Below are 14,732 nucleotides of genomic sequence, written 5' to 3' on the forward strand. Positions count from 1 at the left end.
CCGATCTCCCCCATCTATGGGCGGGAGTATAGCGAAGAAAACCTGCCCCCCGAGTGGAGGCAGCCGCAAGGAGCTTAATCAGGATCACACAACAATAATGAATGGAAACACATCGTAGCCAAGAAAGTTGAGCAGCAACTAAAAAGCTAAAAGTTTGTCGGCATTGGAAAATGTATCTATCGCAATGAGCAGAGGGAATCTGGTGTAGGCTAAGTAATGGATTGGCCGGGCAAATTAGAAACTACTTTCTGGAAGAGAAAGCAGCTTTACTTTGATTGTTACTTTTGAAAGTACGTTTTTTGAAGGGAGACTACAGTGGGACACACTGTAAACCTTAAACGCGTGATTGAGTGTAAATGGCATTTTGGGACATTCATATGAGACTACCGACCTGTCAACTGTGTGCCGCGGTCTGGAGGAGTGGATATTTTGGATTAATCCGTTAAGGAAGCTGGGAATTCTTGGAAATTCTTTCTTTTTTAAACTTTGATTTGTTTTTCTTGGATTAATCATCACCGAGATACACTGACGGAGTGGGAGGCTTCATCCCCCAAAGCAGGAGAGGATAACGCACATCTGGGGGGAAAATGGGTAACATAGAAAGCGTGGACGGCCAGTCGGAGATGAAGCATCACATCATGCCTCTGAAGGTGCCCATGCCCGACCCCACCGAGTTGGAGGAGAAATTTGCCATTGTTTTGGTAAGTTGGGATCATATCAGTTTGTCATCGCGCAGGGATATAGACTGAATGCTTTTGAAATTTGAACCGATCTCATTGTCAACCTCAGTTGTTAATTGGCTCAAATTTGATTTAAATTTAAAAAATAGTGCGGAGATAGAAATTCCTGATAAGTAGGTCTAGGCCTAACGGTTTTGTTTCTGCAACAAAAAAGTTTTTGATATAGCCTCTAACTTGCATGATAGTGTAGACCTATATTGTAGAGTGTAGCTTATTTGAATATCTATCTGCCTTTATCGTCCATTATGAGCTGTTGATTTTCTATATGAACCGACCTGTGCTGTCCCGCCCCCCGCTCCCTGCCTGCTGTTCCCCCTCCTCTCCTGCGGTTCTTTTGTCTCCCCTAAAGTCAGGCAACTCAGCGTTTGGCTGAAGTGGCAAACACTCAGCACAGCATGGTGAGTGCGTGCGCGTGGGGGTGGGGGGTTTCATTATACTGTATATCCTTGACAGAGCGCACATCATTGCATTCCCCGTCTGGGTTTATTTAAAGTTTTTCTCGCTGCAGGCTCACCATCTGAAAACAACATTTTCTGAATTCCCCCAAAACTCCCACAACCGAAGGTCTCTCCCCTCCCCTCCCCTCATCAGGCTGGAGTTGAGCTGTCTGATCGCTTTGTAATACTGAGCACACAGTCAACACCCACTTTTACCAACCAGCAGCACAGTCAAGTGACTGTGTCATCCCACGTCAAGGGGACGTTTCTTAAATTTGAAGCATCATCACAAAAATGGAATTTACACTTCCCTTTTTAGATTTTATCAGGAAACAATGTGGATCATTCTTCCTCGAATAACTTTTGTGTCAACATCCCAAACAGGTTATTTGAACACATAGCTGGAATGAATGTGTTGGACTATTAAACATTGTATGTCTCGTCAGCTTAAACCAGTGATGTGAAGTAGACATTGCTTCATTTGTAGGGGTCACAAGCCAAACAGTCTAGGAACCCTCTGGCTATAGTAAAGCAATACTGGCAAAGTGAATGAAAACAAATTTTCATCATGGGACAATATCTGAGAAAAGAATCTCTCACTGCGTCACTGAAGAGTTACATGCCACATTGGCCCTTTCACAGTGACTGGTAGAATATCCTTCAAAAAGAGCTACTTAGAAAAAAAAATATGATGAGTTGCATATTCCAGTACTTTATTCCACCCCCGCTTTACTGAGTGCACATCCAAACAAAAAAATTAAATCTTAATAAAACCATTCCAACTTGTTGCTACATTACAGTGCGATTAATCCAGCACCAACATAACCTGAGAAGCTACATACGTGAGACAAAATTCCTGATTTTTTTTTAATGTAGATAATATACACCTGTTTATTTTCTGTTTCTCACAGGTGCTTATTTTGTGCACCCAACTCCATCTTAACATAACCACACCCGGCCTTGATTTCTTTTTTTAAAAGCTATTTAAGACCTTAATTATAGCATCAAGCAGCAAAGGGCTGGGATCTTCGCAGCTTCTCTGAGGTAGTCTCGTTCTTGAAGTGTTTCTGGAATGAAGCCATTGTTTTTGCTTGCCAGAGCGGCTACAGAGTAGAGCCCTCCTATGAAAAGAGTAGCATAGCAAGAAGCCATTCAAGGCCAGCTATTATCAAAATCACCCACTGTACACTGTACTGAGATGGCTTATATGAAAGCTCCATGACTCATTGCATGGGACATTTTTAGATGAATGCAAGGGTTTTTTCCATGTGACTGATATAGCTACTGATTTGCTGCTGTCACATTTCCCATAAAGTATAAAATATCAACATACTCCTGCCCAGAGACTGTAAGAGTCCTTAGTTCTTTGACTGCCCTGCATCACACAGTCAATCCCTGTTATTATGCTCAGCCGTGCACGGCAGATGATTTCTATGGGAAAGGCAGTAGACTCAACATTTCAGAAGAGTTCTTTTTTTTCTTTCAAGTTTTGAAGCTCTCACCCCACCCTACCCCACGGTAGCTCCAGATTTCCTTTACTTTGTGGGAAAGAACAACACTTGTGTATATTTTAGTGCTCTTATCAGACAATGGTGCTCTCTCCGCCCCGCTTGCCCCTTGCTGCGAGATAAAGGGATATCCAAAGCTACTGTCTCCGTGGTTGGAGCTCCTCAGGAAGACAAGGCCATGCATCTGTTGTCTGGCTGTGGCTATATATCTGGGCACTCCCTCCAAAGTGTCATATAGACCACAAGTCAAGTCTAGACCTACTCACTTTGCTTTTTCTTTAAGTTAATCAGATTTCTTTCTCCCTCAGTTGTTTGTTAACAGAGACACACTTGGCTTTCAGAGTAACACACATTAATTATATTTTGAAATGGGTGATTTCCCTTCCTCTGGACGCTTGTGTTTCCCCTTGCATGATGGCATGCTGGTGAAAGCGGAAGCGTGTGCATCTGCGTGGCGGGGACTGCCCTCTCCGCTCACACCCGGCTCACAAACAGACGTCCCACCGGACTGACAGCAGCCTGTGATGATGTCATGGGTGCAGCAGCCTTCACCAGTGTAGTAATATCCCGGGCTAATGACTTTAACAGGGCAACTCTACTGTAGATGGAGGAGGGGCGAGACCCCTGGCTTATACTGTAGCTCTCCACTACTTCATGCGGTCTGCTAATAAAATGCCTGGGTCAGTTCTAACCGGCAGCATGTGCTAAAGGCATCATCTCCCCCCCTCTTTTGTCCATCGTCTTCAGCAAATAGCCTCTGTCTTTTGTGGCTGGAAACAGCTGCATGGCATTTTCCTTTTCTCCACTTTACAGGGGGAAAGGGCATTGTAGCCAACGATCATTGTGGTTGGTTTGCTTTACAGTAAGAACTGTGTTCCTGTAGGCTACTACAGGGGCGTTATAGTGATACGGGTCAACATGGACCTCAAAGAAAGGCATGGAGATGCACAGCATGGAAGCCATAAATATAGTCATTGTTGGTGTTTTCTTCATAGTTTTGGCTCTTTTCCCCCCTCTCTCTTTGTCCTTGTTTATCCTCGGCGTTGCCACTCCAAATGGAAGTGGAACCTCTCATACATTCACTCACTCACCCAGTCAGTGTTTCCTACATTCCCATTCCGTCTCACTGTGGGTCTGGCCTACGAAATAACTTTCTCCATATGAAAACGATGTGAGACGAGTGAGTGGCGTTTTCAAAGGTGCAACGACTGGCTTGGGATCCTCTTTCAAAGTGCTGGAGCACCAATCCACCACTGGATTCCTGTGGTCTAGTCTAGGCTGAGGCCACAGGAGAACTCAGAGAGGGAGAAAAAAATTCCCTTTGAACTGGCGGCCTGCCACTGTTCTTGGTTGTAATGACTTTACCAACATTTTTAAACAGTGCACACAAATTTAAGAGCTGTTATGGGAGGGGATTATTTTCACCACTTGATTGCGCTGGAAGGCATCCTAACCGATTTGTCTGGCTCCGCTCAACTCCTCCCCACATCTATTATACTCTGACATCGAGTTGCATCACACGCAGACGTGCCATTATTTCTGAGGTTTGATTGTTCAAGAGGGCTGTCTCCCATATTTAGTCGCAGCAAATATTGGGAAAGCTACAGATCAAAAAGTCAGTGGCAGTAAAGATCAAACTTGCTGACAATGTGACTCTCCATCGCCCCAGTCTGACGTCACTGTTTCTTGATTGGCTGAAGTTGAAAGGAAGTGGCTGATAGATGCCACTCAAGGGGAACTAATGGAGCCAAGCTGTGCGATGTGTTTAAAGAACACAAAACCTAAATCATTTTTATTTGCTTAATGGCGTTTGCAGTTCAGTTCAGTTAGCGTGTCCCTTTCTCACACACATCATCACCGCCATTTCTCTTTTCTTATACCTCATTTAAGTTGCAATCGTGTGTACATCTGGCCCAGCCACACACCGCTATCACCCAAGAAGAAGAGGATTATGGGAGTTGAGTTCACACAGTTAATTTGGTTTTAAAGCAGCAGAGCAGGCAGCAAGCAGGAGGGGGTTCAGCACAAGGCTGTCCACCTGGCTCTCTCCAACCCTCAGGCTACAATTCCCCAATCTGGACCAGGCTTTATGGGGAGTTTTAGTGCTTCTTCACTTTTCTCCTTACAGCTATTTTGGAAAGCAAAGGTCAAGTTAAAGCCCATCACGAGAAGATATATGACATAGCCATTTAAAAAAATATATATATAGGTGTATAATTTTTTTGGGCGATTTTTGCTTTATAAAACAGATTTGGAGAGACACAGTTGAAATGGGGCAAAGATAATAATCATCATTTCAATCTCATTTCTTTATGCAAAACATGAAACTATAGCCTGTATCCAATTAGCTTAACTTAGCATAGATGCTGGAAACTGAGTGGACAGCTTAGGCATCTTACAATCCTACTCCCAGCCCTAAAGCTCACAAATTAGCATTTTATATCTTGTTTGTTTTAAAATACAAAAACACAGCTTAGAAACAACAAGTTGTGGTTGGACAGAGCCAGGCTAGCTGTCCCCCCCCCCCCCTGTTTCCAGTCTTTCTACTAAGCCAACCAGCTGTTGGCTGCTTCATATTAAGCAGTCAGACTTCAGAGTGGTATTGATATTCTCGTCTTACTCCACGCAGCGAGAAAAAAATGCCAAACGATTATATTAAAAGCCAGACAGACCAACGGAGACAAAACGTGTGGGTATTATTTGTTGTTTGCTTTTCCAGATACTTGTATTTGCTCTTGTTTAACTCTGCAGTATCTAGTTTGAGACACAAGTGGTTTTCACATTGCTGCAACGTGTGCAGATCTGGATTTATTCATTTGGTCACGGCAAAGACACTGCATGTGTTTTTTTTATTTATTGGTATGTGAGTGCATTTGTGCGTGTCAGTGGGGGGGTGGGGGGTGGGTGCATGCTGCTCTATTGCAGCTGCACCAAGGCTGTAGGTTGCAGAAGTGGTTTCCTCCTCAATACAATGGGGACTCTGTCAGTCAGTGTTGTTTTAGAAAGGGGGGCCTCATCCCCTGGTGCCTTTTGTGCAGCTATATACGCTCTTTTACGTGGACGCTCAGAAGAAATGCTGGAAGCCCATATACAATTGCCTGTGGATCATGGCTTGATGCTACCTCTCCCTCTATGCACTCGTATTGACGTTATGGCATTATTCCCCTTCCTTAAATGACATGCAGTGGCCTTTTATTATTATATCTCCTCATGCTTCAAAATCTCTCTCTCTCTCTCTCCCTCTCTCTCTCTGCCTTTTCAGTGACACATCAAGGGAAAATGACATCATATTTTGAAACAAAGGGGATTTTTGAAAGAGAGTGGGTCTCTCTGGGTTCTACAAGTCATGGCTTTCTTTTGGTTTTTCAGTTTTTGTTCCTCTATTTTTTTGTCACCCATTTCTCCTTCTGTGCAATGCAGGACTCCGCCAAGATGATATAGTGCTGAGAAAGTTCATTTGATTTCTGCACGGCTCAGGCTCAGATTTGTTGCCCTTTCTCTTTCGTCTGACCTTCATCTTTTTAACTGGGCAGTGTGTCAGAAGGACTGGCCGGCATTGAGATATTCATGTACCTGCATTCCTGACATTCCCTGTGTACATGGTCTGTTGGCTGGGGCTCCCCCTGGCCCTGTTACGGACACACAGAGGAGAACAAACAGGATGTGCGCAACAGCGAAATGAATGAATGCCTCCGATTCATCACCAATTGTTGTATTTATTTATAACTCAGCCGTTACCTCTATGATATTTGGGTTCACATTTCCTCGATACTGTTTGTTTAAAAGAAAAAAATAGGACAATATGGTTGTCAGGTGGAATCGCTGGAATAGATTTATGCGACTGTTGTTTTGGAATGCACAAACTTACGAGATAAGCCTGCATAAACAACTGTGCAATTCAACTTCGCTCCATTTGAAGCTTTGGGAACATCTGGCTTCAGAAGGACCTTGAGCTCAAGACATTTTTTCGCCGTTATCTTAAAGTAGCCTGTGATGATAACGGTCTCTAGCTTGTACCCAGCTATCGCTGCTGTCGCTGGGTAAATAAACGGATTAACAAATAGGCTGTGGGATTTTTATGTTGAATTCAACCGAAAATGCCATTTCACCAACTTCCTGTTGCTTTGATTGGCTGAGGAATGTCCATTTGGTTGTGTGTGTTGTAAAGTTATTTCTCTCAACAGAGTGACTCAGAGGTCACAGACTAGAAGACGTGAGTTCATGGGAGAAGAGAGGAGGCCTCAGAGGGCATTCAGGCGGGAGAACGGGGAGGTTGTAGAATGGCAGGAGGGCAGAGTGGACCCTCACACCACAGCTGTAAACCGTGTTGCCTTCACACTCCCGATTTAATGGGGATTTAACACTCCATGATTCGAGCTGTAAAGCTACTCTTTGAGGTTTGACCATTTGGGTTCACGTCCGGCTGAAATCAGTTATGCAATAAGCAAAAAAAAAACAATTCTGCTAAACGATGAAATGTTTAACACATTTTTTAGGCAGGAATTTAAAAATATATCTCTGGTTTCAGATCTCATCTAAAATGTGAGAACTTTTTTTAGCTTAACAAAATAAATACATTAAGTTAAAATATAATATCTTTGAGTTCTAGACTCTGGAACTAACAACAATAGAAATTCTAGGTTTTTAACTATTTTCTGACCTTTTATGGACTGACTCATCGTTTTATTGGGAGCCATTATTCACAGATGCGGCCCTGAAAATAATATAATTTTTTTATCATTAATTTATGTAGCTTACTATAAAACTACAGATTATATCAGAAATTGAAGATGTTACGTATAATGCAACATTTTCCATTTATATTGTTTGCTGGAAAAACACCTACAATTCAATAATAAACATTTTTAGAGTGGATGCGCAAAAAAACAAAACTTGCACATGCTCGTATTACATGTAGCAAACTACGGTATACAAACCGAACATTACCCGGGGCAGTTTCTGATTTCCTGAAGAGCTGAGGAAGTCCCCGGTCGCAGCCCTGTGACGAAAACAGCTCAGCCCTCTCATCCTGTCTCCTCTCATTGTGTTTCAGTTCCAAGGAAAAGAAGGAATCCAAACAAAAGCCTGACAGTCATTAATGAAAAGCTATGTGATACATTTAGATGCTGTCATGGACTGAGTATGATTCACACTTGCGTTTACCATGAATGATGTAATTCCATCAGGTCATCTGGCCCGATGTGCCCCACCTCATGTAGTCATTATCAGCGTCATCTGTACGTGGCATGTACAGTAGCCTACACAAGGTCCTGAGGGACACATTTATCTTGAATTATATCCAGCCACCTGGGGTAAAAGGAACTGGTGCATCACTTGTATTTTTCTCATTGTGAGGGCTTCAAATATGCTCAGATAATATGCTTAAAGAAAACACAGTCATGCCAGGTCCCATTCTCCTTGTGTTTTCTTTGCCTCCTTTTTGGCCTATACCTCCTGATAGGGATCAGTTGCCTGGCTTTTTCCTCCGTCTCTTCAGACAGTACATTTCATTAAAGCGCTTCTGGTATTATCTCATTAGCTGGTCCAATATTTTTCTTTGTTACCAAATCGGCAAGGTATGTTCTGAAAACGTGTTGCTTTTAGCAAAGCCGCACATTTCTGTTTATCACTTTGTTGCTCTTGACTAGTAAAACATTCAGGACAGATATACTGTAGGCTACTCCAGATTATATCACTTCTAATGTCGGCATTTCATTCTTTGAAAACTATGGCAAGACTCACAATATCAATTTCCAAACAGGATCTGATAAAAGCTTATCCAGGATTTTATTTGTAGGCCCTACTATAAGTAACTGTTTCCTTCCTGGCTTTAGCTGCCAAACGAAAACCAAAGACATTCTCAAGTGTCTAAACTGCCAACCAAAAGGTCAGAGTATAGCTGTTAAAAGGCTTTACAAATCAATTGATTGGATAGGATAACTATAATTCACGTTTCTGTTGTTATTCATAGCTTTTAAGGAATAGTTCAATGTATGGGGAAAATTGCTTATTTGCAGACAGGAACCGGTTAGCTAAGCTAGCCCTGCTGTGTCTGAAGGTATCCCCACCAATTATCATGTTATATCATGCTTGTTTAATATGCACAAAAACTACATAAAAGTAAAAAACAACAAGTTGAACCTGGCCTGGCAAAATACATGTGTAACATGTTTAACAAAGCGGGCTTCAGAAGTGCTGCCTGGCTGATTTTGTACCACTGGACAGAGCCAGGCTAGTTGCTCCCCTCTGTCTCCCGTATATGTATTTGTGTATTTTCCCAAATCTCTAAAAAACAATTCCTTCAATTTTCAAGTTTTCAACATTTACTGTTGTTTTCTAGTAGCCTACTGTACATTTCTTTAACACAATCTGTGTAACCATTGTGTAGTGAATCTGCATTACATTAACAAATACACGACCCTGCTCCAGTGCATTGTTGTGTGCGGCTGTGAACACTGATGATACTTTGGCTGATGGTTTAGTAGTGCCATCGGTCCATTTTTCCTGGACCCCACCCTGATGAGCAGACAAGCAGACTTGCTGGGGCTGAAGAGGGCTGTCTGGGCCTCAAGGTCTGAACTGCCAAGGGCTGTGTCCAGCACAGTGAGCTCTTTAGCCACCCACTCATTTCCCTGTGAGCTGATGACAACTAGGTCTGGCCTGTGTAAACCTTTCAAAGTAGATAAAAAACACAGACTGCTCTGCGCACCCTGCCCACTGATAGTGCAGAAAAGAGAATCACGTTTAATGCATCTGCTTTGTAGGCCACTATAACGTGTTCGAGTGCATAGATAAAGATGGGATAATTCGTTATCATTTCATTTTTCAACAATACTACAACAGGTCTAAAAATTTGGAAATGTTTTTCACCATCACATTTCATACTCTACAACACATGTCATACATCACTGATACAGGCATTAACTATTAAATACAGAGTGAATACTGGTCAGAAGGGCCATCCTGACTTATCTTCCCAGCCTCTGAGACGTTATCGAAGTTATCAAACCAGTTTTTCCTGTACAGTAAACCTGAATGTTTCAGGCTTTTTCACAGAAAATTCCCATTCTGTCAGCATTGTAGGGTGTACAGCACAAAGGAAAACACAGCTATGTCTTAACCAAATAAATACCTTGGTAACAACTCTGACAATACATTGTCCTCTACAAAAACAAACAAAGGCTATTGGAAATTCTGCACATAGAGCTCTAACATTAAGAGAAAGTTATGTTGGTGATGTATGGGCCTATTATATCTTATCTTGACTCAAAGTGTGAAGCTGTGAGAATCAGTGGGGGTGCAGGGAGACACATCCGGTCACCCTTCTCCATTCTCTCTGGCTGGAGGAGCACGGCATAAAGTCAAATCAAGGCTCATTGTAAATCAGTTGGGGTTAGGAAGCTGTCCGGTTTAGGGCAGATGGAGTTGTCCCGTTGACTCTCTGATGTCTTGAAGTGACCCTGGGCTCTGTACCCCCCCCCCCACCCCACACACACACACACACACACACACCACCACCACCTTGGTTGTGGGGGTCTGTGTGTGACTTTAGCGCTCTGCCGGGTCCTTGATGGATCTCCTGGACTCTCCATGCCTTCTTAACCTGCAACCTGACCCCCCTCAGCTACTTAAACTGTTGAGTCTTTAAAACCTCTGTTTGCTTTGTCAGTGGCTCAAATGTCCCTCTGTTTTAGAGTTTATGCCCTTCCCTGTTGGCTAGTGTTACTCCTGTGCTTTTCATTTCCTCCACAACATCCTTTCACCTCAAAATGGTTGTGCCACTTTGTGTTTTCTCCTTTGTTTAGTACATAATGCTGCCTCTTTTGTTCTGGCATTTACATGTTTTTCATCGTAGTGCTGCAATCGAACAATATTTTAACTATCAATAAAGTCTGAAAATGTTGAAGTACCCATATCTTCAAATAGTTTCTATAAACTGAGCTTATATGGTATTTTTTTAAATAAAATATCAGCAATCGAATTGAACTTAATTCATGTTGATCCACTTATCTGTTATTGAACATTGAGAGATACATAAAAAGCCAAAAAGATGAATAGTATATTTGGTTCTTTTGACAAGTTAAACTGTGCTAAAGTTTAAGACGGGGGAGGTTTTTTCTGTCAGTATTCTCCTCTGTTTGTAAACTGCTGTTCTAGCTCACAAAGGTTGGCTCTAATGATTGCAGAGATAGTGATAATGGAACCAGTTTATCTGGTTGTGCAGTGTACTGGTGTGGTGCTTGAGCTGGACTCAGCTGCACACAGCAGCAACACCAGGAGGCATACACTGACCCTGCCCACCAGCCATTGTTAGCCATTTTCTATGAGGGAAAAAAAATATCTCAAATGTCAAAGGATGGGAATGGCACGGCACCAAATCAAAACAAAGCTCCACATTGAAATCCTTTGTCAGGCCAGTCTCAGGTCAAACAAGAAAAAGGCATTGCTGGAGGAGAGAGTGTGTGGGCAACATGGAAACATAACAAGCACCAAGCATTTTTGGCATTTCTGTAGTATTTTACCCCCTAAAATGGGCCGGTGGATCCAGAAGTGCCACTGCTCCCTCTCTCTCTCCCATAAAAATCAACATATTTTTTTTAGGTCCTTATAAACACAGGAAGTGCAAGATCGTATCGCTGTGGGAGAAAGTGAAATGAAATTAGCTAAATTGGGTTACTTGGCTCAAATTACTCAAATCTAGTCAGAGAGGAAACATTCCCTCTGCTTTTTGCCCTGTCGCAGGAGAAACCCCCTCAACTGCTGAAGCAATACTTTTTTTTACCCGTTGTTTTTTAAGGTTTGAAGGTCCGCACACAACTGCACACAGTCCCACCTGTATTTGTTTACACTACCTGAGGCTCCAACTGACAAAAGGACTGAACTGTCTTACACATCAAAGTCCTCATTGTATCTATATTCCTCATACTGGCATGCTACCCTGTTACATTTACTGATCGCGATTGAATTTCTCACCTTTTTTTCCCCACTTAGAAACGTTTTTACTTTATTTGGCTGTTTTTGTCTTGGATGAACATCTGTGTGTGGTGTCTGGTCTGCTTGTTTTTCCAGTAAATCACAATTGCACTAATACAAAAAGGGACCATGCTCTCTTTGCCTATTTGCCCTACAGTTCTACTTTAGTATGCATGACTGAGCGAGAAAACAAAGGAAACCATGGCTTCGGGGCTTGGACAGATGCTGGAGCAGATACCTGGGCTTATTTTTCATGTACCATTTAGCTGTTTGCAACACAATTAAAGCCTATGGAATTGGGAACTGAATCTGGAATTTAATAAAGAGATCCACTTTGTGCAATTGGTACTTCCCATTGTGTTCTTCAATATGAATATGACTAAACCACTTGGTGGACTAGGACCAGGTTGAACATTTTAGTCTCACATACATTGAATAATGGCAGCTAAAACATATTTTCCTTATATATAAACCTGCTGATGAATGTCAATTAAGTAATTGGTCTATTATTCTATAAAATGTGAACAAAAACTAAAACCAAACACTAGTCCCTGTTTAGAGCCCTCTGTGAGGACGTCATCAAGGAATTGATATTCAACAATGAAACTCATTATATTCAGCAAATATTTGTCCATCATAATCATAATCAAATCATAATCCATCATGAAAATAGTTGCAAAAAAAGTTCCCTTCAAATAACTAATAAATAAAATCACAAATTGTTTATTATTTTTATTCATCGAATGCATTGGAATTAACTAAATAAGAATTCAACCTGGCTTAAATACATTTGTGAAAGCTATTTGAATATACTTTTAAAAAGTTTAGAGATTATTATTTACTATTTTATTTAATGTAGTCTTCACCAAAAAATGGTCAGTCAGATCATTTATTGGAGACATATACCGAAGGGAGAGACTAGCCTTCCTGACCTCCTTAAAGACTGGCTTGTTGGTTAAACTTCTCCCTGGAGAGGCAGAGGAGGAGCGGGAGCAGGTTGGGGGTCAGACAGGAGAGAAAAGTTACTACTATAAACTACTACTATAAACAGGACACATTCCTCCTGTAATTCTGGACATCTGGTATGCATGTTGCTTCTCCCTGCTCTCCTGCGTGGGATTCATAGAGCAGGTTATGTCTAAGGACCCATATGTGAAATATTTGCATTGATTCCCCACTTCATGTACAGTACATTGTGTGTGTGTTTGTGTGTCTGTGTCTATGTCTGTGTGGGTCTGTGTGTCTGTTTGGTCTGATGTGTAGTTTCTGTATCCAAAATATGCCATTTAAAGGTTATTTTTTAGCCTCTTTCCTCTTTAGACAACATGATTCATGGTGTGCTGATAGAGTGAGCAATGTGATCCCGTTGTGGAAAAAAAATATTTCTATAATACTCACATGTGATATTCCACCCTCTGCCAGTGTGACTGGGTGGGTTGTCATAGGAACAAGCATACGTCATTTTCCATCTATCCAGCTATCAAAAACTCCGCCAGTGGCAAAATGCCAGTGTGAACATCACATCCGGCCTGAGATGGGTTAACGGCAGGTGTTGCGTTTTAGATGGAGGGGAGACTGAGGTATGGCTGCAGGTTAAAAGTCAAGCTGACACGCCGTTTGTGTCGGGCTTACAGGGTTTTGTTAATACTGGTGTAAATGAGGGTTCCAAGTGCAAACAAGCCCTCGTGTGTCTTCAAAGAGAAACGCTGAGGCGATCAGTTTCACAGACTGGCCAGCTCCCTCGTATTGTCGTGCTTCCTCATTTTTAAGATTTCGATATCTATCCCCCTGTTTACGGGCTCTCGCTCCTGTCGAGGAAGTTATCAATCAAAAACATGTGCTGTGCAGTTTGTGTTGTGTTATTTATTTTGTGTTGTTTTTACTGTTGTCTCAAGGACGTAAACAAATGCTCAACTGGGCTGGTCCCAGAACACAAATTAGACATTTAGGGTTTAATTTGAGCAGCAGTAAACTGGCTGCCTAGGGACGTCTCCTGTGGCACTTAAGTGTTTTTTTTGGTGGATTAGATGACAGGTCTGGTAATAGGCCCGCACTTTGAATAGGGTCTTGTTGTGGTTAAAGGCAAAGTGTTGCTTGAGTGATACAATGCAGAGGAGATGCGGATCATCTCCTGCGACAGGATGCTGAGAGTCAACACAGGAAGTGAGGTCATGGTGTAAGTCCCCAACATCTTTGGTCTTTGCTATGCTGTTGGCGCCAGAGGGTTGTAAAGCCCCGGTCGATGACACAGTCACAGTCACAGCAGCCGCTAACAATAGTCAAATTGGCAGACAACGGGAAATGTGTGGTCACAAATGGAACTAACGCTTCCATTTTTTTTTCAGAACTCTATGAACCTGCCTCCAGACAAAGCCCGGCTCCTCAGACAGTACGACAACGAGAAGAAGTGGGACCTGATCTGCGACCAGGTGCATTCATAAACTGTTAATCTTAGACGGCCAAATCAGATCTCACATTTTCATACACACCTGACATCATCACATCACATCAGTCATACTCAACCAACACATGTGAGATCAGCAAGGACATTACAATGCTCACTCTGTTGTGTGTCTTCAGGAGAGGTTTCAGGTGAAGAATCCGCCCCACACCTACATCCAGAAGCTACGAGGATACTTAGACCCGGGAGTCACACGGAAGGTTGGACATTACAAATTTACATTTCAAAATAAAGAATCCACTTCAAGGGCGAACTCCACCGATATGTGATGCTGCTGCTGATTGCTCTTTTTAAAAAGAAACCTGTGCTTTTTAACAAATACTTGGCCAAAGAATTCATCTGAAGCAAAACAATCTGCTTTCATTATGTGTTACAGAAGTTTCGTAGGCGGGTGCAGGAATCTACCAAAGTCTTAAGGGAGTTGGAGATCTCACTGAGGACCAACCACATTGGGTAATAAAAACCACTGTCTCTTCCATTTTTCTGCTGAATTACACCAATCTAGTTATTCCTTCAATACGCTTAAGGATGACACATTATCCCCCCCCCCCCCCCCCCTCCCCTTTATAAAGAATATGACTTTGCTGTGTTCTTGCTGATGCAGGCACCCACA

At 42.3% G+C, this 14,732-nt stretch overlaps 1 protein-coding gene across 10 annotated transcripts in view; it reads left to right on the forward strand.

Annotated features, from left to right (window-relative positions):
- Nucleotides 1–85: 85 nt before the first annotated feature.
- The window catches only part of fmnl3 (formin-like 3), a 31,755-nt gene continuing 17,108 nt past the window's right edge, over nucleotides 86–14,732 (forward strand). For all 10 annotated transcript variants that reach the window (XM_080030905.1, XM_080030903.1, XM_080030898.1 and 7 more), the window contains exons 1-4: nucleotides 86–701; nucleotides 14,004–14,087; nucleotides 14,239–14,319; nucleotides 14,496–14,572. In XM_080030905.1, coding sequence (XP_079887031.1) covers nucleotides 588–701; nucleotides 14,004–14,087; nucleotides 14,239–14,319; nucleotides 14,496–14,572 — 356 coding nt within the window. In that variant the 5' untranslated portion in view covers nucleotides 86–587. The remainder of the gene's footprint in view (nucleotides 702–14,003; nucleotides 14,088–14,238; nucleotides 14,320–14,495; nucleotides 14,573–14,732) is intronic.

The sequence above is a fragment of the Ammodytes marinus genome (assembly GCF_949987685.1).
Source record: "Ammodytes marinus genome assembly, chromosome: 7".
Lineage (NCBI taxonomy): Eukaryota > Metazoa > Chordata > Actinopteri > Uranoscopiformes > Ammodytidae > Ammodytes > Ammodytes marinus.